The 24,389-nt window shown below is 42.8% G+C and overlaps 5 protein-coding genes and 8 non-coding genes across 14 annotated transcripts in view; all 13 read left to right on the top strand.

Annotated features, from left to right (window-relative positions):
- The first annotated feature begins 191 nt into the window (after window positions 1–191).
- LOC108596766 (H/ACA ribonucleoprotein complex subunit 4) lies at window positions 192–3,310 on the top strand. Its single transcript, XM_017982857.1, has 8 exons — window positions 192–292; window positions 358–720; window positions 938–1,189; window positions 1,381–1,655; window positions 1,907–2,314; window positions 2,372–2,837; window positions 3,043–3,088; window positions 3,284–3,310. Exons 1-6 carry the CDS (start codon window positions 280–282, stop codon window positions 2,564–2,566), a joined length of 1,506 nt encoding a protein of 501 aa, XP_017838346.1. The 5' UTR covers window positions 192–279; the 3' UTR covers window positions 2,567–2,837; window positions 3,043–3,088; window positions 3,284–3,310.
- Window positions 1,692–1,830, top strand: LOC117134757. Its single transcript, XR_004458833.1, has one exon. It is a non-coding gene; the product is annotated as a small nucleolar RNA snoR639/H1 (small nucleolar RNA).
- Window positions 2,881–2,976, top strand: LOC117134738. The gene has a single exon (XR_004458815.1). It is a non-coding gene; the product is annotated as a small nucleolar RNA Me28S-Gm1083 (small nucleolar RNA).
- Window positions 3,125–3,217, top strand: LOC117134736. Its single transcript, XR_004458813.1, has one exon. It is a non-coding gene; the product is annotated as a small nucleolar RNA Me28S-Gm1083 (small nucleolar RNA).
- A 66-nt stretch (window positions 3,311–3,376) lies between the features above and the next one.
- LOC117134743 lies at window positions 3,377–3,456 on the top strand. Its single transcript, XR_004458819.1, has one exon. It is a non-coding gene; the product is annotated as a small nucleolar RNA Me18S-Gm1358 (small nucleolar RNA).
- A 262-nt stretch (window positions 3,457–3,718) lies between these two features.
- Window positions 3,719–3,811, top strand: LOC117134734. Its single transcript, XR_004458811.1, has one exon. It is a non-coding gene; the product is annotated as a small nucleolar RNA Me28S-Gm1083 (small nucleolar RNA).
- Window positions 3,812–3,973: 162 nt separating this feature from the next.
- On the top strand, window positions 3,974–4,053 carry LOC117134744. Its single transcript, XR_004458820.1, has one exon. It is a non-coding gene; the product is annotated as a small nucleolar RNA Me18S-Gm1358 (small nucleolar RNA).
- A 248-nt stretch (window positions 4,054–4,301) lies between these two features.
- LOC117134735 lies at window positions 4,302–4,394 on the top strand. Its single transcript, XR_004458812.1, has one exon. It is a non-coding gene; the product is annotated as a small nucleolar RNA Me28S-Gm1083 (small nucleolar RNA).
- Window positions 4,395–4,564: 170 nt separating this feature from the next.
- LOC117134737 lies at window positions 4,565–4,657 on the top strand. Its single transcript, XR_004458814.1, has one exon. It is a non-coding gene; the product is annotated as a small nucleolar RNA Me28S-Gm1083 (small nucleolar RNA).
- Window positions 4,658–6,987: 2,330 nt separating this feature from the next.
- LOC108594846 lies at window positions 6,988–15,242 on the top strand. Its single transcript, XM_017979984.1, has 4 exons — window positions 6,988–7,016; window positions 7,703–10,017; window positions 10,070–10,230; window positions 10,875–15,242. The coding sequence occupies exons 2-4, from the start codon at window positions 7,704–7,706 to the stop codon at window positions 15,240–15,242; spliced, it is 6,843 nt and encodes a 2,280-aa protein (XP_017835473.1). The 5' UTR covers window positions 6,988–7,016; window position 7,703.
- A 530-nt stretch (window positions 15,243–15,772) lies between these two features.
- On the top strand, window positions 15,773–17,803 carry LOC108595395 (7-methylguanosine phosphate-specific 5'-nucleotidase). Its single transcript, XM_017980620.2, has 2 exons — window positions 15,773–15,821; window positions 16,558–17,803. The coding sequence occupies exon 2, from the start codon at window positions 16,639–16,641 to the stop codon at window positions 17,647–17,649; it is 1,011 nt and encodes a 336-aa protein (XP_017836109.1). The 5' UTR covers window positions 15,773–15,821; window positions 16,558–16,638; the 3' UTR covers window positions 17,650–17,803.
- Window positions 17,804–18,488: 685 nt separating this feature from the next.
- LOC108596588 (ubiquitin-protein ligase E3C) lies at window positions 18,489–24,006 on the top strand. Its single transcript, XM_017982515.2, has 8 exons — window positions 18,489–19,053; window positions 19,112–19,850; window positions 19,910–20,318; window positions 20,374–20,495; window positions 20,937–21,665; window positions 22,630–22,774; window positions 22,833–23,532; window positions 23,593–24,006. The coding sequence occupies exons 1-8, from the start codon at window positions 18,715–18,717 to the stop codon at window positions 23,758–23,760; spliced, it is 3,351 nt and encodes a 1,116-aa protein (XP_017838004.1). The 5' UTR covers window positions 18,489–18,714; the 3' UTR covers window positions 23,761–24,006.
- Window positions 24,007–24,045: 39 nt separating this feature from the next.
- LOC108596589 overlaps window positions 24,046–24,389 on the top strand; it is an 81,062-nt gene continuing 80,718 nt past the window's right edge. For both annotated transcript variants that reach the window (XM_017982517.1, XM_017982516.1), the window contains exon 1: window positions 24,046–24,090. The gene's annotated coding sequence lies outside the window, so the exon portion shown is untranslated. The remainder of the gene's footprint in view (window positions 24,091–24,389) is intronic.

The following is a 24,389-nucleotide window of genomic DNA, read 5'->3' as shown; positions in this document are numbered from 1 at the left end:
ACTCGTCGATAACTTTTGGCCTTACTTTTCTTTGACGCTTAGGTCACATTGCTTGAGCAGCTCTGGCATTCGGACCTCACGCAATATTTTATTGTCATCTCGCTTGCTCGCATGCTATTGTATTATATGCTGGATAATATGTGCTAATTTGTACGGTCACCCTGTTGCGTTTGGGTCACACTATTTGACTTCAACACGTGTTTTTGTCTCGTCCATTTGATTCGTACTCGCGCCGCGTGCTAACGTCTTATCACACTTACTTGAATTAAAATAAAAAAAATGACTGACGTTGGTAAGTTAAATAAATAGAGAAAAAAACAAAGTGCGCCAAATGACATGCGCAATGAATATTTGCAGAAGGACGAAAGAAAAAGAAGAAGATCAAGGAGGAGCCAATGGATGCTGATGATTTGGGCACGTTGCAAAAGCAGCATCAGTTTCAAATACAGCCATCTTCCAAAATCGCAGAGCTAGATACCTCACAGTGGCCACTGCTGCTCAAGAACTTTGATAAGCTAAACATTCGGTCCAATCATTATACACCACTGGCACATGGCTCGTCGCCATTGAATCGCGACATCAAGGAGTACATTAAGACTGGCTTTATTAATCTGGACAAGCCATCGAATCCTAGCTCCCACGAAGTTGTAGCATGGATTAAGAAAATATTGAAAGTGGAAAAGACCGGACACTCTGGTACATTGGATCCCAAAGTTACAGGTAGGCCACCAGCAAAAGCACATGTTTATTTTGTGTGTGTGTGTGTGTGTAAGTCTGTGAGAGCGCTTGTGTATGTGTGTGTGATATAGAGTTGCGCCAGACAGTGACAGTGATTTAACATAACAGTGACTGTGAACAATCGTAGAAGAGTGTCTCTTCTGCGACCTAACCTAAAAAAAATTTTCTTTAACACGTGTTTGCTTTTTGTCTATTAAAGGTTGCTTGATTGTTTGCATTGATCGTGCTACGCGTCTAGTCAAGTCACAGCAAAGCGCTGGCAAGGAGTATGTGGCCATTTTCAAGCTGCACGGTGCCGTCGAATCTGTGGCCAAGGTGCGTCAAGGTTTGGAAAAATTGCGTGGTGCACTGTTCCAGCGCCCACCGCTCATTTCCGCCGTAAAGCGTCAGCTGCGTGTGCGTACAGTCTATGACAGCAAACTGTTGGACTACGATGAGCAGCGTAATATGGGTAAGTTATCTCAATTATTGACTGGGCATAGTGCTGTCGCTGCTTGTCTTATGGCAGAGGACGCACATAGCCAACAGTTTTATTTACAACAAACAGCAAAAATTTAGTCTTTGCTCTCAGGCAAATGCACAGTTAATTGTTAACACTCTTTGTTTTGTGCCCTTGTGTGTGTGCTTTATTCACGTGCTCAGGTGTTTTTTGGGTTAGCTGCGAGGCTGGTTCCTATATACGTACCATGTGCGTCCACTTGGGCTTAGTGCTTGGCGTTGGTGGCCAAATGTTGGAACTGCGTCGTGTACGCTCTGGCATTCAATCCGAACGGGATGGCATGGTTACTATGCATGACGTACTCGATGCCATGTGGCTGTATGAAAATCACAAGGACGAGTCTATGCTGCGTCGTGTTATCAAGCCCTTGGAGGGTCTGCTCATAAATCACAAACGCATTATTATGAAGGACAGTTCGGTGAGTTGAACAATAAGTTTTAAAAGTTCAATAAGTACCCCAAGATATTAAGCCGGCAAGCGATTGTAATTTAACCAGCAACGTTTGTGACTATGACTGGGAACATAAACCGCTGCTGATGTGTGTATGTTGGGAGCCTCTCTATGGCATTCAACAAAGTTATTTTCAGACGACAAAACTATCTAACTTAAATACTACTATTAATTTATAAAATGCATTTACTAATTTATTATTTTGCTGTTGTATTTTAGGTAAACGCTGTTTGCTATGGTGCCAAGATTATGTTGCCTGGTGTGCTGCGCTATGAAGATGGCATTGAGCTTGAACAGGAGATTGTCATTTGCACAACAAAAGGTGAAGCTATTTGCTTGGCCATTGCCATGATGACCACTGCCACCATGTCGTCTTGCGATCATGGTGTTGTTGCCAAGATTAAGCGTGTTATTATGGAACGTGACACGTACCCACGTAAATGGGGCTTGGGTCCTAAAGCTTCGGCCAAGAAGGCACTCATTGCTTCTGGCAAGCTGGATAAATTTGGCAGACCCAATGAAAATACGCCCAAGGAATGGCTTACCGGTTTTGTAGATTACAATGCCAAAAAACCAGCGGCAGCTGTTGCGCCACAGACACCCTCAAATGGAGCTGATCCCTCCAAGGTAACTTTATAAATCTAATTGCTAATAAATTGTTATTAAATTTAATTTAAATTACAGCGTAAACTAAGCACTTCAAGCGAGGAGGAAGCTGCTGTAGCGGCGCCCGCTCCAGACACAACAGAAAAGAAAAAGAAGAAGAAGAAACATAAGGGTGATGAAGAAGCACCCGAGGCTGTTGAAGAAGCGCCCGTAGAAAAGGAAAAGAAGAAAAAGAAGAAGAAGGACAAAGATAGAGATAGAGAGGAGGAATAGATTAACCCACCTTACCATTATTTTAATAATGTTAGAACTTTTAGGCTTAGTAACTCTTACTAACGCATTTCGGCGCATTTTCCTAGTTTTTTAAGTTTACAAAAGTTGTGTAGGCAGCGGTTAAAGTAACAACAGTACAAATGCAAATTTTAATGCATTTACTAAGTAACAGTTCGCACGCAATAAATTTGTATAATTTTTAATCAAACAATTAGTTTTGAATACTCTAGACATTTTTTAGCTTAGCTAGCGCCACGACTTCTGCTTAAAGGTGAGTTTAATAATTACATTAATAACTTTAAAATCTTGCCCACTGTCTGCTGATGAGCAATAACTTTCGCCCCTAGCTGAAAACTAAGTGAAACTTCTCATGTTGAATGCGAGATTGGTCTTACTGACAAAGACAGTTGGCAAATTTTAATGTATTTTTTTATTGACTTTGAACTTTATATTAATTCTATTATTTTAATTTATAGCTGACACTGTGCTTAACTGAATGATCTGCGTTCGGAAGACTAAAAGGTAAATATAATAGTAAAAACTTAAAACACAGCTTTCGGTTTTATGATGAGTACAAACTTTCGCCCCTAGCTGAAAACTAAGTGAAACTTCTCATGTTGAATGCGAGATTGGTCTTACTGATAACAAATTCAACTGAAGTTAACTTTAGAATTTTAAAACTTTGTCTTTACTAATCAATGAAATTTTGTTTTTCAGCATTTACTTTGATGTTCCCAAAAAATAATACTTCAAAAAATTCATTTGAATAAGGTGTGTAAAAATTTCTTTAGCTTTTAATTTTAATTTTGCTTAATGAAATGATGATATTTTCCATGCACCACTCTTAATGCTTATAAAAGCAATGTGCAGATTATGGATATTGAAGCTGATTAATTATATTAATTGTGTCATCCTGAAAAATCAACCAATTAAATTAAAATACTTGTAGGCTGTAAAAATACAAGACAGTAAATTTGAATATATACACCGTGACAAGTTATTAATATAAAAATAATAATTTCCATTCACCTAAGTAATCATATTTTGAATTCTATTTCAGTTTGTCGTTTAACCTTTCATCTGAAACCGCTTTCCGTCTGTATGAATTAAAAGGTAAGCATTTTATAAATATTTCCATGTAACTTTTGAGTATTTTACCTGATGAGCTTTAACTTTCGCCCCTATCTGAAAATTAAGTGAAACTTCTCATGTTGAATGCGAGATTGGTCTTACTGATAATAAATTCAACTGAAGTTAATTTTAAAATTTGAAAACTTTTCCTTTACTAATCAATGAAATTTTGTCTTTCAGCATTTACTTTGATGTTACCAAAAAAAAATACTCCAGTAAATAATCAATTTTCATAAGGTGTGTAAAAATTTCTTTAGCTTTTAATTTTAAGTTTGTTTAATGAAATGATGATATTTTCCATGCACCACTCTTAATGCTTATTAAAGCAATGTGCAGATTATGGATATTGAAGCTGAAAACGTGCAGTTGGATTAATTATGTGTTATCCTGAAAAAACAACTAATTAAATTGAAATACTCTAAGGCTGTAAAAATATAGACCGTGACAAGTTATTAATATAAAAATAACAATTTCCATTCACCTAAGTAATCATATTTTTAATTCTATTTCAGTTTGTCGTTTAACTTTTGATCTGAAACCGCTTTCCGTCTGTATGAATTAAAAGGTAAGCATTTTATAAATTTTTCCATGTAACTTTTGAGTATTTTACCTGATGAGCTTTAACTTTCGCCCCTATCTGAAAATTAAGTGAAACTTCTCATGTTGAATGCGAGATTGGTCTTACTGAAATACAAAAATGTTTAAAAAATATTTTAAATACTATTGACACTTAAGTAATTAATAATTTTATTATTCTATTTCAGATAGTAAGTTAGAAAGTTTGCTCTGAATTCGCTATGCCAGCTTGGATTTTGGATTAACTAAAAGGTACGAGCTGCAGAGAATTTCCCATTTAACTATAAAGTATTCTACCTGATGAGCCTTAACTTTCGCCCCTATCTGAAAATTAAGTGAAACTTCTCATGTTGAATGCGAGATTGGTCTTACTGAAATGCTTTTATTAGCAACAAATTGTTTCCTTTGCTTATTTACCTAGACTTATATATATTTCTTTTTAAATTACAGTTGTCTTTTCAAGAATTGATTGATTGAATACACTTCATTCTTAAAGGTAAGATATATGAATAAACATAATTGCTCAATCTATTTAACATGATGAGAAAGGATCGCTGAACTGTGGCATGATTCACAAAATCCGCAACAACTATATCCTCAAAAATAGGTCCTGCTGAAATATTTATTATTTATCAATAATGACTATTTTTATCTAAACTTGCTTTAACTAAAGTAACTGTCTTTATTTCAGTTTAGCTGTGATTGCCAGCAGAGTGAATTTTTCGGAATAAATAAATAAAAAACGGTAAGCAGTAAAGACAACATAACTTTAAGAAATAGTAAATGATGAGAAAGGAAATCTGATTGTGGTATGATTCACAAAATCCGCAACAACTCAATCCTCAAAAATAGGTCCTGCTGAAATATTTCTATTGCTTAAAAACATCAGCCATTGCATTGACATGCGTTAACTAATTAATGTTTTTCATTTTAGCTTATGTACAGGTAAGACAATCGGTACAGTACAACCGAGAAATCAACAAGTAGACGATAATCCCTTAAGATCAACGAACGCTGCTATATTATTCTATTTATACTTCTATATGTGTATACAAATAAATAAAACGATTTAAACTAAACATGACTTTCAATGTAGTAATTTTCATAACCTTAAAAATATCATCCCAGTACATCGTCTGAAAGTGATGTTGAATTTCCCTTCGTCCCACGTCCCAGGGTAGTCAGGAATTTCGATAAATTATCGCAATAAAACTGCAACACGCACGTGTCTTCCCACCACGCTTTCAAATTGATAAATGGCGCCTAATTCAAACGTGCAGACAAGTTTGGCAGGTTGTTTGCAGTTTCAAGCTATATTTTTAAATGATATCCCTTAATAACACATTCGTAATTGTAAATTGAATGCTGACAATTAGCAAAATCATTTAAAGTGTTTTGCTCTACAACCCTAATTGTTTCATTCCACGCTGCTTCAAGAACGCGCGCTGTTATCGGTCTCCATCTTGAATATTTATCAAGCAGCCGCCGATACAAATATGTATATGCATGTATCTATAGCGATGTGTTAACTTTTGGATGTGTGTGTGTGTGTATTCAACGCTTTTTTCGACGTCAGCAGAGAGCGAGCTAAATTGCGTTAACTACAATAAAATTAGCAAAAAAAAATACAAAAGTAATCGCTAATTATAGTGAAATTTACAAAGACTGTACCACAATAACAAAATATTCAATGCAGGTGAGTACTGTGATAGAATTAACGAGTCTTTGCAAACAGGACCCTAGAGGAGGAAAAAAATGCAACACCTGGGGGTGTATTGGTATGCGTGAGTGTGTATACATGGATGCGCGTGCATTGCGGTGCTTTCGATCAGCGCGTGTATGTATCTGTTGCTTGGACGCCATGTTGCATTTTTGTGTTTTTGAGGTTATCGATTTATTACGTGAGATGATATTTCGGAATATAGTTTTCTCTTGTGCAGTTGGTTGAAGAATTACGCGATATTAATATAAAAAAAGTATAAACATATTGAACAGTGAAAGGTACGTTTAATTAGTGATATGTTTGGCTAAAAAAGGATATACTTAGCAAAGCATGGTTTCAGAATTTTCAAGAACAGAAAAGTAGGATTTTCGTAGGCGCGGCTTTCACTTTAAGCGGCTTAAATCAACTTTTAATTGCTTATGTAACTAGCAATGTAGAGATGAAATGCTTAATAATTTATATTGTACATCTAATTTATTATTAAATTAATATTCATGCATATTTGCGCACTTTCATACATACATACATATGTACATACATGAAAACACGAACACATGACATAAGAGTGTGGCGGTGAGTCGTAGTACCATTCCCATTGCATTTCATGGGAACGCTTGGAAAGCGAGTCGCTCACACACATACAGCCGCACTTCTCTAACAGTCGGCAAGCAGCGCTGTTTGTGATCGCAAAATACGCAAATGTTTTGAGCACGCGTGTTTCCTTGTTTAATTAAACAGATAAATTGTTAAGTGTGCTATTTTGTTATTTATTTAAATGTGCACATGCGCAAAATGTATACGGACAGCTGCAATTGCTTGTTGTAAACAAAAATTTGTTAGCCACAACAAAAACGCGAAATGTTTTAGTTCTGTTGCGCTGCCTGCGCTGTGCGTGTAGATGTATGTAAATGTGTGTGTGTGTGTTAAGTTGTGTTGTTCTAAGACGCTTTTAAGCAAATCGCTGGTTTCTCTTTGGCGTTTACCGCTTTGTTTTGTGTGAAACGAGCTGCTCTTAAAAACGTGCGTAAGTGTTTAATTATTTGTTTGTGTGTGTGTGTTATTGTAAATGTCATTGTGTCGATAAATTGTATGCGATAGATTGATTTGTATTAGAGCATGATTATCCTCCACTGAATTAAAACTGTCAGCTGTTTTGCCTGCCAAACATTTACTGTTGCATTTGTGTGTGTACACATGTATGTAAGTATGCACATTATGTTAGTGCTAGTGCTGCCATTTTACATTGTAACAAGCTGTTGCTGACTAGGCAGCACTTTTCTTTTCTCAAGCACGTGTTGTAGCTTAAATAGCTTAAAATAACATTTATTTGAGCTACGGGCTAGTAAATAAGTTACAGAAATAGTTTAGGGTAGTGTTTTCAAGGATGTTCAAACAAGTTATAAAGAAAAAAGTGGCTTTAGGCAGCAAATCATCCACTATTTAATATTCAGTGTGACCGTATGTGATACTTGTAGCTTAGAGTAACCTAACCTTAAAATGCCTGTGCTCCTTACACACCTATTTTAAAATCAATGTGACCGTGCATTATAATTTTAGCTTAGAGTAAACTAACCTCAAAAAGGAAGTTCGACACATGTGTTTTGTTTCTGTCACTTAAGCTGCTTAACTTAAGTGTAGTTTAAAAGAAATGGAAAGATAACAATGTTTTTTCAATTATGTGCTAATTATGCATTTCTTATTTGCAGCATGACACTTGAACTGCCGCCCATTATACTGAGAGGCAAACAGTTGATCTCGTACTACAAGCTTAAGCGCAAATATCCCGTTTCACGTGAATTTCTACATGCGAATTGGGGAAACGTTAAACGGTTTATACTCTATGCGCTCAAACCACGCTGCGTAATCCGGCAATATGCCTGGCGTAAGCGCAATCGCGTGCTGCTTATGAGACGCTCACGTTTGCTGCTCTTCGATCCGCGACTGAAGCCCATGATCAAGCGACGCAAGGCGAACTTTAAGGCATGGTCGAGTAACCTGGTACAGTATTATAAACGCATGGGACATGTAACGGAGCACGAGGAGACGGAGCTGTATGGCGAGGAGTTGTCCAAGCAGATGAAGCAACAGCTGGAGCTGCTAAAAAACAGCAATCGTGGCTTGGCGCTCATTGAGGATGCTAATAAAAATGTGGAGATCAAACAAGTGGAGCCAGAGCAAATGGAGGTGGAAGTAGAGCAGCAGGCAGAGCAAGTGGAATTGCAGGCAGAGACTGAAGAGCAGCAGGCAGCGCAAGTGGCAGCCGCTGAAGAGCAGCAAGCAGATACATTGGAGGCTGAAGAGCAGACAGAAGTGAATGTAGCAAGTGAGGTTGTGACTACAGTTAAGGATGTGGCGGAGGAGCAGCTGGTAGCAAAGGAAGCTGAGAAGCCAGCTGAAAAGCCAGCTGAGCAGCCAGCTGAGAAGCCAGCTGAGCAGCCAGCTGAAAAACCCGCTGTAGGTGGCAGCAATTTTCTGGACATGCTAATGAGCAAAGTGCGCGTCAAGAACTTTGCCAAAGAGTCAAACTTTTCACAGCCGAAGGCAACAACAGAGTCGAACACACAGGCAAAGACAAAAACAGTTGCAGTTGTGCCAACGCCCGACGAAGCTGTCGAAGAGGATTTGGGCTTCGATGACAGCGCACATCAGCCGGGCATGCTGCTCACTCCGCTGGTGCCGCAGCGTTGCCAGACCCAAGCAGGCAATTCAGCTTTTGTAAGCGATGCACTCGATACGTACATGAAGCAAAACAATCTGGAGGACAACGAGGAGCGTCTGCTGGAGCCGATGTACCAAGATGGACGCGTGACCACACACAGCGTGCCACCGCATATGGATATGCCGGCAGTGCCCGATAGTCTGCAGCGCCTGCGCACTGTGGGCGAGCGTCGTCTCTATCTGCAGCGCTGCAAGAGCCAGAAAATGGGAATTATCAATAATGAGGCAAACATCTACAGAGAGCTGCAGCGCAAGCAGCAGCAGCGCAAGGTAAAGTTGCATGCAATGCAGCAGCTGCAATCCTTGCAAACAGCCATGCCCTTTACACGCCAGGGCTGGCAAGCCGCCAGCTATGTGTCCACCGAGCGCGATAGATACTACTACCAAGTGATGCGCATTGATGGGGAGATGGTGCGACTGCCAGGCAGTCAAGGCAACAATGTGCAGCGTGAGAAGCAACCCTATAGCAGTCGCATAAGTCCGTCCGAGCTGGCGACGCGCTGTGGCAGCCACTGCCTGGATGCGCAAATACAGTCGCAGCTGCATGTGCTGCCCAGTTTGTCCAAGCAGAAGCAGCGCAAGTTGAATGAAGCGCCGCTGCCCGCTGTGTTTCGTCCCTGCCCGCTGTCGCAAAAGCCATATCAACGCCCGTTGGATGATGATACAGCCGCATTGCTGCTCGCCGGCGGCAGCATGGCGGTCGTCAGCATGCCCATTGTGCAGCTGGATGTGCAGCCGCAGCTGGGACGTCCACTGGATGAAATTGCCAAGCGTTACTTGCAGCACATACTGCCGCATCATGACATCACACGCGAGTGGGCAGAGTTTGCCACTGCAACGCTTATGACACAAAATCCCTGCGGACGTCGCAAGAGCTTTACTTTTGTTATACCTTATCTGAACGATCGCAATCACATTCTAGTGCGACGCGTAGTCGATCGCTCGGAGGCTTTGGATGACTGCTTCAAGTCCGGCAAACCTTTGAAGCAGCTGCAGCAGTTTGAGTTTCGCTCACAGCTGCCTGAGCAGCCGGATGAGCTGGCGCTGCAATGTGCGGATATGCTGGGGGAAATGATTAACACTGTTGCCATTAGCTGCAGCGAAAATGCTTTCATTAGCGAAGATGCTGCAGCTGCAGCGGAGCTTGCTACTCTGCGAGATGAGCACATCTTTGAGCCGCCAAAGAAGCGCTGGCTGAAGCAGCCGCCAGCCAACAAACGTCCCAATCGACAAATGCGTCTGGCCAAGGAGCTGAAGCGTCTCAATGCTACAATTATAGATGCCGCTGCGCTGGCCAAGGATGGTGAGTAGCCAATACTTAATTAAATAGTTGATTCTCACGCTTTCCCTTGCAGCCAACAAGCCCTGCCTTAAGGACTTTTGCCAGCTGGGCTGCATCTGTGAAAGTCTCGCCGCTCCGCGTCCGACACGTGAACATTGTGGACACGCCAAATGCGTTTTGAAGTGTCGCTGCAGTCGCGCGGATCTGACGCGCGTCGTGCGTGTGGAAACAGATGTAATTAGAGCTACATATAAAAGTCTTAGGCTTTGTATTTAGGCAACTAAAGAAAACAATGAATTTGGAGTAGTAACATTTTGTAAAGTGCACATATTTCTTTAAGCAGCGCTCAGTAGTTTACACCTTTTTAAATATTATAGTTGTGTATTCTCTTTAATCATGCAGTTGACGCATTTAAATATTTTACATACCTTCAATTGAAGTCAGCATATTCCAAAATGTTAATTAGCTCACAACAAATGTATAGAGAATTTTCTAAAATATTCTTTCGGTTTACAAATTGTTAACAATTTCAGTGTGAACCGAACTGATATTAAAACTTCTTTTAGTTTAATTTTTGCTAAAGTGCTAAAACAAACAGAAAATTATATAAACCTTTTGAAGAATGAGGTTTGAACTATTTAAAAAATTAGCTTTGAATTGTTTTAAGTAATATTTTAGTTTGTTTATGCTACTAAGCAATATATAAGCAAAGATTTCAACAGTTGTTAAACCATTTGGTTTATTAGAACTTGATTTAGTTACCATAAAATCTGCACTTAAAGTTGATGTGCGTTATAAGCAGCAAATTTATTATTTATTAATTTGCAATTTGTTATTTTCTTTCAATTCCTATCTAATTTATACTTTTCACTCTACAGGGTCGCGGCCTGTCTAACGAGGATGCTTTCAATCTACGTCGCCAGGCCACTGCACGTTTGGCCAAAATGGAAAAGGACTTCACCTCAACGCTGGTGCTGACGGACAACGAAACGCTGCTGATCAATGAAACGCAGAGCGACAAGAAGCGACGCTGCACCAAAGCGCCCAAGCGCTATGAGGACTTCGATGACTCTATCGATGATGACGAGGCAAATCGAACGCGTACAGCTAAATTGGCAAAGAAGGGTAGTCCACAGAGCAGCAACCAGGACAACCAGGAGCAACAGCAGCAGCAGCAAGTTGTACTGAAGGAGCACTGCAGCGTTAAAAACGCGGATATTATGAAATTGAAGCATTGCCAGGTGGCGCTGCGACGTTTGCCCGATGTGGCCAACTTGGCTACGTTTTGTATGACGCATCAATTGTATAAATGTTTCTGCGGTGGCTTGTCCAGCGAGGGCAGACCGGTGATTATAGAGAAGGAGCAAGCGGAGCTGCCTATGCCCAGCTATGTGCCGCAATTGGCCACACGCGCTCACTACAGCTTTGAGGCGCCAGAGGTGGAGCCAGTGCCAAAGAAGCAGTCGAAAGCAAAAGCGGCGGTTAAAAAGGATGCAGAGCCGCCAGCCAAGGCAACAACACCAAGACCGACTGTTATCAAAGAAGCAGCGCCGCCAGCAGAGCCAGCTGTCATAAATGAGGCGGAGCCACCAAGCAGCAAAAGCGCGCCCAGGACAATAGCGCCCAAGCCCGAAGGCAAGCCATTTGCAAAGCCAGTGAAGCCGCCAAAGCAGCCAGCGGTGAAAGCAGCAGAAGAAGCTTTGCCGGAATGCGTGCCGCGTTTTGAGCGTCCACCAGAGCTGGATATAATCTTTAGTTACTATCGCTCGCGTCCTTATCAATGTCGTCGTGTTATAAGCGTGCCCAAGAATTGTTATCTGCGTCTCAATCGCAAGCGTTCGACCAGAATGCGTCAGCAAGTGGAACGCGCAGAGACGCCACAAACGCTGGAGCTGCTGGAGCGACGCATAGCCGGCGCAGTGCGCTACTATCGCCTGGAGCTGGAGCGGCAGCGACAAAGCGAGGAGCAGCAAAGGCAGCAGCAGCAACAGCCTGAGCAGCCCAAAGAGCCGCCAGAGCCAACTGTTATACTGGTGCGTGATGATAGCGATGAGGGTGACGATCCTTGCAGCAGCAGCAGCGCAGCGCCCGCAGCCTCCGCCTCAAACGCACGCGCACGCTCAGCTGAACCCACAACCGACTCCGCAGCCAAGCGTCCAAGGCTGGACATACAAGTGCCCAAAATCTCAGCCTGCTACTCGCTGGCGGAGCCAACTGAAGCACCCGCCTGCGCCATATCCACACCCAGCAGCACGCCCAGCGACGAGGATTGGCAATCCATGGACGCCAGCTTCTTCCGCAGCAGCTACAACGAAGTCATACGCAACATGAACACGCTGGTGTCCAAGAAGATGCAAGACATCGATTTGGCGCTGCAGCGCGAGAGCAAAATTATTCCAGCACCCAATGAGGAAATTCTCTGCATTATCAAGTGGACCAACTTTTTGGCCGCCTTTGAGTCCGAGTATGTTTTTATTTGGGATGTGCAGCTGTCCGATGGCTCCAGCCTGATGGCAGCCACCATCAACAATGTTATGCCTCCAGTTGTGGGCGCCGTGGCTGTGTCCAATACGCGCTTTGCCACAAATCTCAGCAAGCTGCCGCTCATGGCGCGCATGTTGGTGCGCAGCAGGCGCAATGAGAACACGGATCGCTTGGCGGTGGTCATGCAGGGACGACAGCAGTACTGGATTGTCAGAGGCTTTTTGCGCTACATGGAGGGCAACTCGTGCACCAAGCCCACGCCAGAAACGCACCCAATACTGACCAAGAAGATTAACGTGCTCTGCACTTTGATGGTGAAGCAACGCATACGCGACAGGCCACCACAGCTGCCAGCTCCGCCTCAGCAGCCAGCTCCACAGCCACAGCCACTGCCGCCGGTGCCGGTGCAGCCACCTACGCTGTCATCCATACCAGCAATTCCATTCTCCATTGTTAGTCTGCCCATGGTCAAGCCGCCGGTAATTATAGCGCCGCCCATTGTCACGCCCATTGTTACGCCCACTATTGCGCCCAAGGACTCGGTGATGAACATACGCAGCAACATTGAAGTGCGCAAGGTGAACCAAGCGGATGTCAGCGAACTGCAAATACCGGAGCTGCATGACGAGGATCATCGCTGGCTTGTGCTGAATCTCTTCGATGACTTCTCGCACGTCTTTGTGCCCGCCTTTCGTGACATGATCTCGCTGGATCGCATACACAATGTCATGCGTGAGGCCGTGGGACGCAACAAGGTGGTCAAGCTGCAGTTCTTCAAGGATGCTCCCTACGATGCTTTTGTTACGCCCTCCTCGCGGCGCAAGATCTACTTTGGTCCGGTGCCGCTGGACATGGCGCCGCCAGTGCTTGTGCTGCTGCAGAGCGTCGATGGCAAAATGATGCTGCGTGAGGTTTATCAGAATGCGCATAATATTCCGGTGCAGCGCCAGCAGCGCACCATGGCCTTTTGGGTGCTGCAGATCAGCAAGCAGCTGCACTTTGAGCTGGACTTGGGCGTCAGCGCAAGTCTTGTGCAATTGCCTGCGGCAACGGCGGCAGCAGCTGCAGTAGCAGAGGATGAAGACGACTGCGTTATTATAGAGGATGACACGGAAGAAGAGGATCATCAAGCGCCGCCGTCGCCGTCGCCACCATCACCACCACCACCACCACCGCCACCCTCAATACCAAAGCTAATGCCAAAGCCATCACCTGAGCGCATTAATTTCACCATACAATCGCCATCGAAAATCAAATTAGCCGGCGGCTTTGTGCCGTTAATTTCAAAAGTTCCTGCCGTTATTGCAGACGCAGCGCTGCACAACAGCAAAGTGCTGCAGTCAACGCCAGCGATAACGTCGACAGCAGCAGTGCTGCACAACTGCCAAGTGCTGCAGTCAACGCCAGCAACAACATCGGCCGCAGCAGTGCTGCAGAACATCAAAGTGCTGCAGTCACCGCCAAGAACAGCGACAACGTCGACAGCAACAGTGCTGCAGAACATCAAAGTGCTGCAGCAGTCACCGCCAGCGACAACGTCGGCAGCGGCAACGGCAGCAGCAGAAATGCCAGAGACCACTGTTACGCTAATTACGCTGCCTCCTAAGAAAGACGCAACGCCTACATTGAAAATCAACGAGTCGCTGCAGCAGCTGCTGAGCAGCAACAATGCCAATCCCAAGCAGAATTTAACCATAACTGTTGTCAAAGCCAAAGAGCCAACAAAGCCAGTAGCTGCAGCTGCAGCTGCGCCAGTTGTGGCCGAGTCTAAAAAACCGCTAAAGCGCAAAAACTCAGACGCAGACAAAAAAGCAAAAGCATCAAAAATACCAAAAACAATATCGCCCGCAGTCGCAGCAGCAGTAGCAGCTGAAGCTGCAAAGATAGCGCGCGATGCGCTGCCACCGCCACCGCCAAAGCCAGCAAAGATTTACAAGTCGCTTAAGATATTGCCAAAGCTGCTGCCTAAGCCACCCAACATGGTCACCCCCCAGGTGACCTCCCCGCCAAAGCTACCGGCGATCAGGGCAAGCCACAGGGGCAAGAATTCGCATTCACCGCAGCGCTCCAAATCGCCGCCGCCAGTACCCAAAATAATCATCTGTGACACGCAGAATTCGCAGTTGGAGCAACTGCTTAAGAAAAGCAACAATGCTAAGCAGGACGCGCAGTCACCGCCTAAAGCAAGCAACAATAATAAAGCGCAGTCGGAGTCGCCGCCTAAAGCTAGCAACGATGTTACGCCGCAGTCGCAGTCACCGCCTAAAGCGAGCAGCAATGTTAAGTCGCAATCGGAGTCAGCAGCGCAACAGCCTAAATCAAGCAACAATGTTGCGTCGCAGTCAACGCAAACGCCTAAAGCAGGCGACTATGTTACGCCGGAGTCGCAGGCAGCGCAGCCGTCTAAATCAAGCGACAATGTTAAGCCGCAGTCGCAGCCAGCGCAAGCGTCTAAAGCAAGCAACAATGTTAAGCCGCAGACGCAGTCAGCGAAACCGACTATAGCACACATCTATGTTAAGCCGCAGTCGCAGTTACTGCAGCCTAAACCATGCGGCAGCGATAAGGAGCCGTCAATAGCAGCGCAGGCCCCAACAGTAACGCAGTCGAAAGCGAAATACGGTTTTCTGGTGGCTAAAAATTTGCCACGCTATCGCGTCAAGGAGATGGGCAATAGATTTATGATTAAAATGCCAGATGATGGACAAGGTGTACTTGCATTCAATTCACCAGCGTCTGCTGGCTCCTATCTTAATCGGTAAGTGCGCTTTGCTTTCTCTTCTCGCTGCCTAAACTTTACTTAAGCCTCTCTTTATTTACAGTTACTTGGCGCGCATATCTGCATTTGCCACTTATTTGCCGGGAGATTGGAAATTTTTGCCTGTAACAAACAAAGTTGTTCCAGAAGCAGCAGCAACAGCAGTAGCAACTGCCACAAAAACACAAGAAAATGCAGCCATACTAATCGAAGATTAAACAACTCTCAATGCACAACTCAGTTAATCATTTATACCCGCGCAGCAGTTGTATTATAATTAAGCAGAATATCCATATACATATTAAATATGTAGCCTAAGTTAGTTATAGTGAGCAGCAGCCACCCTAAACAATAATTTCAATATTAATGTTGTAAACATCAAATGTATTAAACTTTTTCTTTTCTATTCTAAATGCGTACAAAGAAAAAGCGGCGCACAAATAAACCAAATTCAAAAAAGATTAATTGCCAGCGTTTTAAATTCCATGTTGTTTCGCTTGCACGCGTTTCGTTTCCATTGTGCTGAACAGCTGTTCGCATAAGTTGAAACGGGCCGCACATTGTGTTTGTGTTTGACGCTAAGGTAAAAAGCGTGAGATTATTAAACCTATTTGTTTTTAATCATAACAAAGCTGCGTGCATAAAAGAAACTTTGATAAAGCAACTGATAAGTCTGTCTGCTGACAGCTGCAACTAACAAAAAGAAAAACAACGTGCCAATAGCAATAAATATATTGGCAACAGCGTTTCAAGGACAAGTAGCTGCTATGTACATAAATTTGCGGCGTTGTTAAATACATAACTAAAATGCTTGCGTTAGTGATGCGTAAATAAGTGTAACAGTGATTGTTATTAAATATATAAAAGTACAAAGCAGTAGTTTTTAAATTTGTTAAATAGCAATACAAAAATTTATTGTATACAATTGACTCAAAGCACCAAAGTTCGCGCCAACAGACTTTGCACCGCGTACTAAAGCTGCTGCTTAATTTAAATGTAAACACTAAAGCATTAGTTTGAAAGTTGATAAGCAACAATTAAAATGTATGCATATCTTGTTTACTGAGTTAGTTTAGGCTTATATCATAATCGTTAGCATTAATCAATGCAATAAATAATTATTGGCAAGTTGGTAACCCTAGAATTCACTGCTTAAAATCACCCACGCAGCGCTGTTACACACACACACATACATAGCTGAGCGCAATTGTGTTGATACAGCAATCAACAACAAAAAGCATGTGCAAAATATTTACAAACACCAATGTGCAAATAAACGAAATGCTGCTCTCTCATTATCAAACTGTTCATATTTTCAGTTTAACCATTGCGCTCGCCTTGCGCTAACGGAAACGGTCGGCAAAAATTTAAAATAAATTTAGGGGAACCTCTGGAGAGCCATGGGCTGCAATGATGAGCAAAGTGTGGACGATCGCACAGGCTATGTGCGGCTGCAGGATATACCCGCCTTGAATCAGAGCCACTGCCGCATCAGAGAGCCAGCGGTGGTGGAAAATAAAATCAACGAACTAATTAACGGCGGACCGGAGCGCATGCAAGTGGTCTCCGACTTTGATTATACGATCACCAAGCAGCGCACCGACGATGGCACTGCAGTGCCCTCAAGCTTTGGCATATTTAATGCCTGTAAATCGCTGCCGGACAACTTTAAAGCGGAGACCGATAAGCTCTACCACAAGTACCGCCCCATCGAAATAGATCCACACATGCCGATTGATGAGAAAGTCAACTACATGGTCGAGTGGTGGACCAAGTCCGGTGCATTAGCCTCGGGATTTGCATTCGATGAGTCCGAAATAGATCAAATGGCTGGCAAATTCAAACACGCGCTACGTGACCGAACGCACGAGCTTTTTCTTCTGCTGCAGCGTTTCCAAATACCGGTGCTGGTGTTCTCAGCGGGGCTGGGCAACTCGGTGGTTTCGGTGCTGCGCCAGGCGAACATAATGCATACAAATGTCAAGGTCGTTTCGAATTTTCTTAAATATCGCAATGGCATGCTGGACGGCTTCCAAATGCCCATGATACACACTTTTAACAAGAACGAGACTGTGCTGGATGGCCACGAATATTACGAGCTGGTGCATACACGTGATCACATCATAGTCATGGGCGATTCGCTGGGTGATGCCGGCATGGCCGATGGCGTGCCCTCCTCTTCGCATATATTGAAAATTGGCTTTCTCTTCGAGCATGTGGAGGCGAACATGGAGAAGTATATGAATACCTTTGATATTGTGCTCGTCGATGATCAGACAATGGATGTGCCGCTTGCATTGCTGGGTCTCATCGAGCGCCGTCATCAACTGCGTCATCCGCATGAAAATATTGCAGCGACTGCGGCAGCGAACGTCGCAGCGGCGCCAAATCAGCTGAGCGCTGCAATTTGAAACGTAAAAACAACAATAACTAGGTAGAAACACAAACAAATTTTTAAATTAGTTTCTTTAGCTTTAAAAAGCTCATTCATGTTTGATTCATGCTCATACACAGCTGTATTAAAAATACGTACGTAATAAATTGACATCTGTCTGATTAGCAACAGGTTGGCTGGCGTTTTTGATAAATAAGCATTTGGTTTTAAGCTACAGTAAATACACGTAAATAGGCGCTGAAAGCAAACATGACAAGTAATAGGCGTTAATTATTACAAGCTTCCGCATTACACACATGACCAACTGCATTAGCAGTTGTATTTTTTTTTCAAATGTGTTTGTTTTTACTTTGATTTTATTTTTTTTACGCCTACTGCAGTTAAACAACTTAATATCTTTATCAGACACACTTTTCAGATCAGCTGATATAATGTGGGTGGTGGAGCTATAAATACGTGTTGTTTTCGCAAATCAAAATAGCAAACATTGCAGCGGCATACGTAATAAAAATAATAAACAAAATGACGCACGACAATCATAAAATAAACAGGTTTGTTAGTTAGCCAAACAGCTGTTTTTTTTTTTTAAACCAAACAAAACAAAAATACTATAGCAACAAGAGTTTATTCATTTATGTTAAATGTAGTAATTTTTTTTTAAATAAGCTTAGCGCGCCTAGGCAGCAGTGCTGGAAAATCCTCAACGCGCATGGTCAAGTGCTCACAATTGTAGTGGATGATACGCGAGCGCATTAACAGCGCATTAACAGTGGCAAATAAGGCATGTTAATTAACATAAGCAGAAAACACAATTAAATCATTTGTTTAGGAAGTTTTTTACGCAGTCAGAAAATTGAACAAAAGTAAAGTGAAAAGTGCTCCAAAAAATTAGAATTGAAGCAACAGTACGTTGCTTGTTGCACTGTGATAAAAGCAACGTTTCTTTTATTGTATATTAATCATAAATTATGTGCTGAATCGTAGTTGGTAGTGGCGAGAGTTGGAATCAGCTGGAGAGTGAACATACGTATAATAACAACAACAACAGCAGCAGCTGGTGTGTCTCTACAATTGCAGCGTCATGTTTGGCTTCGATGGTGAATATCGTGTACGGCGGCCAGTGCAAAGCCTTGGCGGCGCCTCAACAAGCTGCGACCGTGAGACAACGATACGCAAAGCGGCATTGGAGCGCCAAAAACGCAACGAGCTGCGCCAGAAAGCTAACGGTGCTGTTGTCCTACAATCCTACGCACGCTCATTCATATATAGACAGCGGCGCAAACGCGCTGAGCGTGAAGCGTTCGATGCCTATTTACATGCCCATCGCGACAGACTAACCGAGGATGAGAGTTTGTGTTTTCTGCTGCGGCGTCTTAGCTTCTTCTACAGCAGTCGCGTGGCCAAGGACAGCGAAAGATTGGTAAGTAGCTATATATATATAGAGTTGCAAACTATAGAGTAACATGCTTTTGTTTTAGATTGAAATCTGTCAGCAAATTCTGCGTAATCCCGCTCGCCTGTTGCAGCATTCAGCATCGGACTCGGTGTGGCTGCTGCGCGTTTGCAAACTGCTGGACGCGTGTCTGCTGCAATTGTCGCTGCCACATAGCGCGCAGGCCATACCGCTGCGCATGCTGGAGACTTTTACCACTGTGGCGGCTGTGGAGCGTTTTGTGGAGGATGAGACGCTGCTGTACAAGTATTTGGAGCGTGTGTTTGGCTTTCTCATAGCACGCAACTATTATCAACGCTTGCGCTTGCTGCTCGACGAGAAGTGTCCACCGCTGGACGGTGAGACGCTGCATGCGCCTAGTCCTTTAGCTGATGCACTGCTGCAGCTGCTGCTGCGACCGCTGGCCGTGGCCAAGCGACTGCCAGCTGGGATGCATACACAGCTGTTTTGCCGTAAATTCATAAGCGATATATTGGCCATGCCGTATACGGAGTCAATACGTTTCTTTGTGCTGCCTTGTCTGGCTGAGAGCGCAGACTTTCCATTTGCGCTGCTTATGCAGGCGCTGCTGGCGCAACTGGAGGCGAGCACGGCGAGCGCAGCGGCTGCAGAGGCTACTATGTTGGATGAGGCTCAACGCCATATTATGTTCTATGGTGCTAATCCAGTGGGCGATGCGTCACAATGCAAAACACAAAAGCGCGACACTTTGTTTACTTCCTATTTGCTGAACTCGCTGCTGGTGTTGGATCGCAAGCAGTTGGGTGCGTATTTTAAATTTAAATCTATTAATTAAACACTAATGTTACTTTATCATGGGCAGCCTCTCTAACGCAGAGCAGTCTGCTCATAGTCTATGTGCGCGTTATAGCGCAAATGATGCCCAATATATTGCAATTGCCCAAGTCCACGCTGCGCTCGCTTGCGACGCCACATCGCCATACAGACTCCGATGACGACGATGAGGATACAGAGGAATCCGACGAGGAGCTGGATGCCGCTCACACTTTGGACTATGACATGGGTCAAACTTGCCGCACGAATCGTGAGCTGAGCAGCAAGGAGCGCGCTTGTCTGCTCGAGTCCATTGGCATCTTAAATGAAACAGAGCGTGTGGAATTTATAGTGCAGCAAATCGAGCCACACATCGAGCATGGCTTGCTGCTCTATGCGCTCTGCGAAATCTGTCACAATCTAATGATCTACAACAAGCATGCAGTGTTTGAATATAGGTAAGCATTTATCTGCATATTTAAGATTATAATTTAAATGTTTACTTTGCTGCAGATTGCTTTATACTTTGGCCTTTACGCCCAAGTTTATACGCGCTGTTTGGTTTAAGCTGGCGCTGGAGTCCACGCAGCTCGGTTTCTCCGCTCCATTGACGCTTATCTCCAAAGGGGTTGTGCGTAAGTATTGACCAGCAATCTTCAAATTTGATCTATTCAAATGAAATGATAGCAAGTTGTACTATGAAATAATTCCTAAGAGTTTCAACTGAAAATATGAATCATATTTTACTGATAAGTTATTGTTCTCGAAATTTCAATTATAATTTTATTATAGAGAAATCGCTATTTAAAAAAATATATTGTAAAATCCAATTACAACGAATTTTAGTTCATAGGATGAACCACATTTTAATAATGATTGACCTAAATAAACATATGATGAAATGCTATTAATTTAATTAGCTTTAAATGGCGTTACATTTAAATTAACATATTTGTTTTAAAATTCCATTTTTATTTTAATTTATTCACTCAACGTTAATCCAATCAGCTATTCAATTCAAGAATTTTTAAATGAAACTTTCTTTACTTATAATTTATGTGTATTTTTATTTACAGCCAAGCCTCAAGGCGTGGATCGCACCATACCCTTGCTGGCGACCTTCTGCATGCTCTTTGGACGCCTCTTGCCCACACTGCATGATGTGGAGTTTGTTGAGAGCAAACTGCTGGTGACACCGACAATACAACATGTGCGTTTGATGCCCTTTTCCATAGCGGAAATTGTGCAAATGTCCAAGACGCTCAAGGAAATCAGTCTGGGACTGGTGGAGCTCGCCTTTCGCAGCGTTCTAAGTCACACGGATGCGGATGACAAGCAGCTGCGCTCACAGAAACAAGTCTGGGCTAATTTGTTGAATGTGGTTGTGTTTGTGCTAAATCAAATACATACACGTGATTTGCGTTTGGGCTTTTGTCCGGAGGGCCATTGGACAGTGAGTCGTTTGGATTTGCCGCTGGACAGACCCACAGACTTGCCGCTCACCCACAGCAGTCGCATGCGTGGCATACGACCCTTCCAGCCCATCAGAGATTTTACGCGCGAGGACTTTGAGAATGGTCCACCCATGTCAACCAAACAAAAACGGTCCATAACTATATTAAGAGAAATACCATTTGTGGTGGCGTTCAATAAGCGTGTGAGCATACTTCAGGGACTGGTGGCGGCCAACAAGATGCGTGTGCAAGGACATCTACAGGCGTTCCTACAAGGTCCATCCATAGTGCTTACTGTGCGGCGCTCACATTTGTATGAGGATGCCTATGACAAGCTGCGTCCGGAGAATGGTAATTAAATAACTAAACTAATAGAAGGTTTTAAGAGGAAGATTATCAGATATTGTTCTAGGTGTAAAGGTCTTTTTTAAATGGACAACAAGTAATGTAGGAGATTTATATGTATCTAGTTCTTTTCTTTTTGAATGTTTGAAATTATTTTTAATAAGCTTTGTAGATGATCCAACGTTTTATTGTACATTTGTATATGTCTGTTAACCATCAAAGCTTTCATAGTCTTATAGTCAGTATTATAAGTTTTGCGTTCTAATTTTCTAAAATGTTTCAAACAATTTTCTTTCAATTTTTCAAAGATGCCTCTGCTTATTTAAGCATAAACAGACACGATTTGTACTTTAAACTTTGAATTGAAATTTTTCTTAATTGTTTAATGCAACTATTAAATAAATTTGTATCAAACTATTGTACAAATCAAAAATTAAGTTAATGATTCAAATACGGCATTTAAACAAACACGCACTCTAGCTTCAATGCTTGAATCAGCTAATATTTTTGCTAAGCTGAGGGCAGTTTACCTCTCACTCTACTCCCTACTCTACTTCACTTCACAATCAAAACAAATCGTACGGTAAACGCTCTCTTAGTCACTCTCCGCTCAGTTTCTAGTTGCATATGCAATCAAAGCCATATCGTACGGTAAACGCGCTCTTAGTCACTCTCCGCTCAGTTTCTAGCTGCATATGCAATCAAAGCAAATCAAAAACAAATCGTACGGTAAACGCGCTCTTAGCAGCAAAGCAGCGACGCTTACTTTCAGTCGCAGCAGCAAAGCGATCGAGCGCAGACAAAGCAGCGCTGCTTACGCTGGCAAATACACGTGGGTTTGATAGCAAATGACGAGTATTAAATTATTAAAAATGCAACTTGTATTGCTACTTGTGCTTTAAATATTGGGAGCTTATAATACCAATAATAATAATAAGCTCTAATTAACATAACTTTAACTTTATTGCAGAGCCTGATTTGCGTTTAAAGTTTCGCATACAGTTTATATCCTCGCTGGGACTGGATGAGGCTGGCATTGATGGCGGCGGCGTTTTTCGTGAATTTCTATCGGAGCTTATTAAAACTGCCTTTGATCCAAATCGTGGCTTCTTTATGTAATTAGCTTTATTTATTATCGATTTATGCACATATTAATTTATTTTATTTATGCAGGGTCACTACGGACAATAAGCTGTATCCTAATCCCAACGTAGCAGATCTTTTTGGTGACTTTGAAAAGCATTATTATTTCATTGGACGCATTCTGGGCAAAGCCATTTATGAGAATTTGCTGGTGGAGCTGCCGCTGGCCGAATTCTTTCTCACCAAGCTGGCAGGCAAATACTCCGACGTGGACATACATCAGTTGGCCTCACTTGATCCCGAACTTTATCGCAATCTGCTGTATCTGAAGGATTATCCAGGCGATGTAAGCGAGCTGAATTTAGATTTCACCGTAGCCAGCAGCTCGCTGGGTCAAACGCAAATTGTCGAGCTTAAGCCGCAGGGTCAGAGCACACCGGTGACCAACTCCAATCGCATTGAGTACTTGCAACTGATTGCCAACTACAAGTTGAATGTGCAAATCAAACGTCACTGCAAAGCCTTCCGCAAGGGACTATCGAATGTGCTGCCTATCGAATGGCTGTACATGTTTAGCAACAAGGAGCTGCAAATACTCATATCAGGCGCTGAAATTCCCATCGATTTGGAGGATTTGAAAAAGCATTGCAAATATGGCGGCGAGTACACGCCAGAGCATCCATCCATTGTTGCCTTCTGGGCCGCTGTGGAGGGTTTCGATGATCTGCAGCGGCGGCAGCTGCTGAAGTTCGTCACCAGCTGCTCGCGTCCGCCGCTGTTGGGTTTCAAGGTAAGTATCCCACACAATTCGTATACGAAAAATTTAAGTTTATTTTATGCTTATTTTTAGGACTTGGATCCTCCCTTCTTTATACAAAATGCTGGCGATATGGAGCGCCTACCCACGGCCAGCACCTGCACGAATCTGTTAAAGCTGCCGCCGTTTAATACAGTGGAACAAATGCGTGAAAAATTGCTCTATGCCATACAGTCGGGTGTAGGCTTTGAACTTAGCTAATTACGTAATACAACTCAACACACACACACACACTTAAACATACATATACTAAAAAAAAGAACACTGCACACACCCACACATATCCAGCAATATTCACAGACAATTCCAATTTACATTTAGATGTGTACATTATGCTTAATGTAAGTAACTCGTGTCTCTTATGTATAAACAAAAGAAAATCCAACAAATTTCGAAGCTTATGAGGTCTGTTCTGAACATGTTTTCCTTTTCAGTTCTTTTATTTCGTTTGATTAACGTAATACAATACAATATTAAATGGAAACAAATCGTTCAGCTTATTTATTGGCAACAAGTTGCATTGGGATTCAGGTAAGGAGCGAACGCTTTAAATTTATATATATTACATACGTGCGTGTGTTGCAAGCTGCTATTTCCGCTGCTATTGTGTTGTAAAGTAAAGCAAAAGGAAGTGCGCGCACACACACACACACACATTGGCAACAACTCTTACCTTTTAACGAAATTTAATCAAGCAATCGAATTGAATTTTATATGTACTTTATTTTATAGTTTGTTGTGCTCAAATTCAAATTGCTGCACACTTTGTAATATTAAGCTTTTTAATTTATTTAGTAAGTGGCAAGCCCAGTCAAAATTCTGCATAAAAT

The sequence above is a fragment of the Drosophila busckii genome, chromosome 2R (genome assembly GCF_011750605.1).
Source record: "Drosophila busckii strain San Diego stock center, stock number 13000-0081.31 chromosome 2R, ASM1175060v1, whole genome shotgun sequence".
Lineage (NCBI taxonomy): Eukaryota > Metazoa > Arthropoda > Insecta > Diptera > Drosophilidae > Drosophila > Drosophila busckii.
Note: the sequence above shows the minus strand (reverse complement) of the source record. Positions and strands in the feature narration are given on the sequence as shown.

Excerpts from the sequence above, each read along its gene's own strand:
- LOC108596766 (XM_017982857.1), top strand. Across the intron at positions 1,190-1,380 it reads CGATGAGCAGCGTAATATGG|GTGTTTTTTGGGTTAGCTGC; the intron begins GTAAGTTATCTC and ends TCACGTGCTCAG. Across the intron at positions 1,656-1,906 it reads TTATTATGAAGGACAGTTCG|GTAAACGCTGTTTGCTATGG; the intron begins GTGAGTTGAACA and ends GTTGTATTTTAG.
- LOC108594846 (XM_017979984.1), top strand. The coding sequence starts at position 7,704 with ATGACACTTGAACTGCCGCCCATTATACTGAGAGGCAAACAGTTGATC. Across the intron at positions 10,018-10,069 it reads CGCTGCGCTGGCCAAGGATG|CCAACAAGCCCTGCCTTAAG; the intron begins GTGAGTAGCCAA and ends TTTCCCTTGCAG. Across the intron at positions 10,231-10,874 it reads TCGTGCGTGTGGAAACAGAT|GGTCGCGGCCTGTCTAACGA; the intron begins GTAATTAGAGCT and ends TTCACTCTACAG.
- LOC108595395 (XM_017980620.2), top strand. The coding sequence starts at position 16,639 with ATGGGCTGCAATGATGAGCAAAGTGTGGACGATCGCACAGGCTATGTG.
- LOC108596588 (XM_017982515.2), top strand. The coding sequence starts at position 18,715 with ATGTTTGGCTTCGATGGTGAATATCGTGTACGGCGGCCAGTGCAAAGC. Across the intron at positions 20,496-20,936 it reads TATCTCCAAAGGGGTTGTGC|CCAAGCCTCAAGGCGTGGAT; the intron begins GTAAGTATTGAC and ends TTTTATTTACAG. Across the intron at positions 23,533-23,592 it reads CGCCGCTGTTGGGTTTCAAG|GACTTGGATCCTCCCTTCTT; the intron begins GTAAGTATCCCA and ends GCTTATTTTTAG.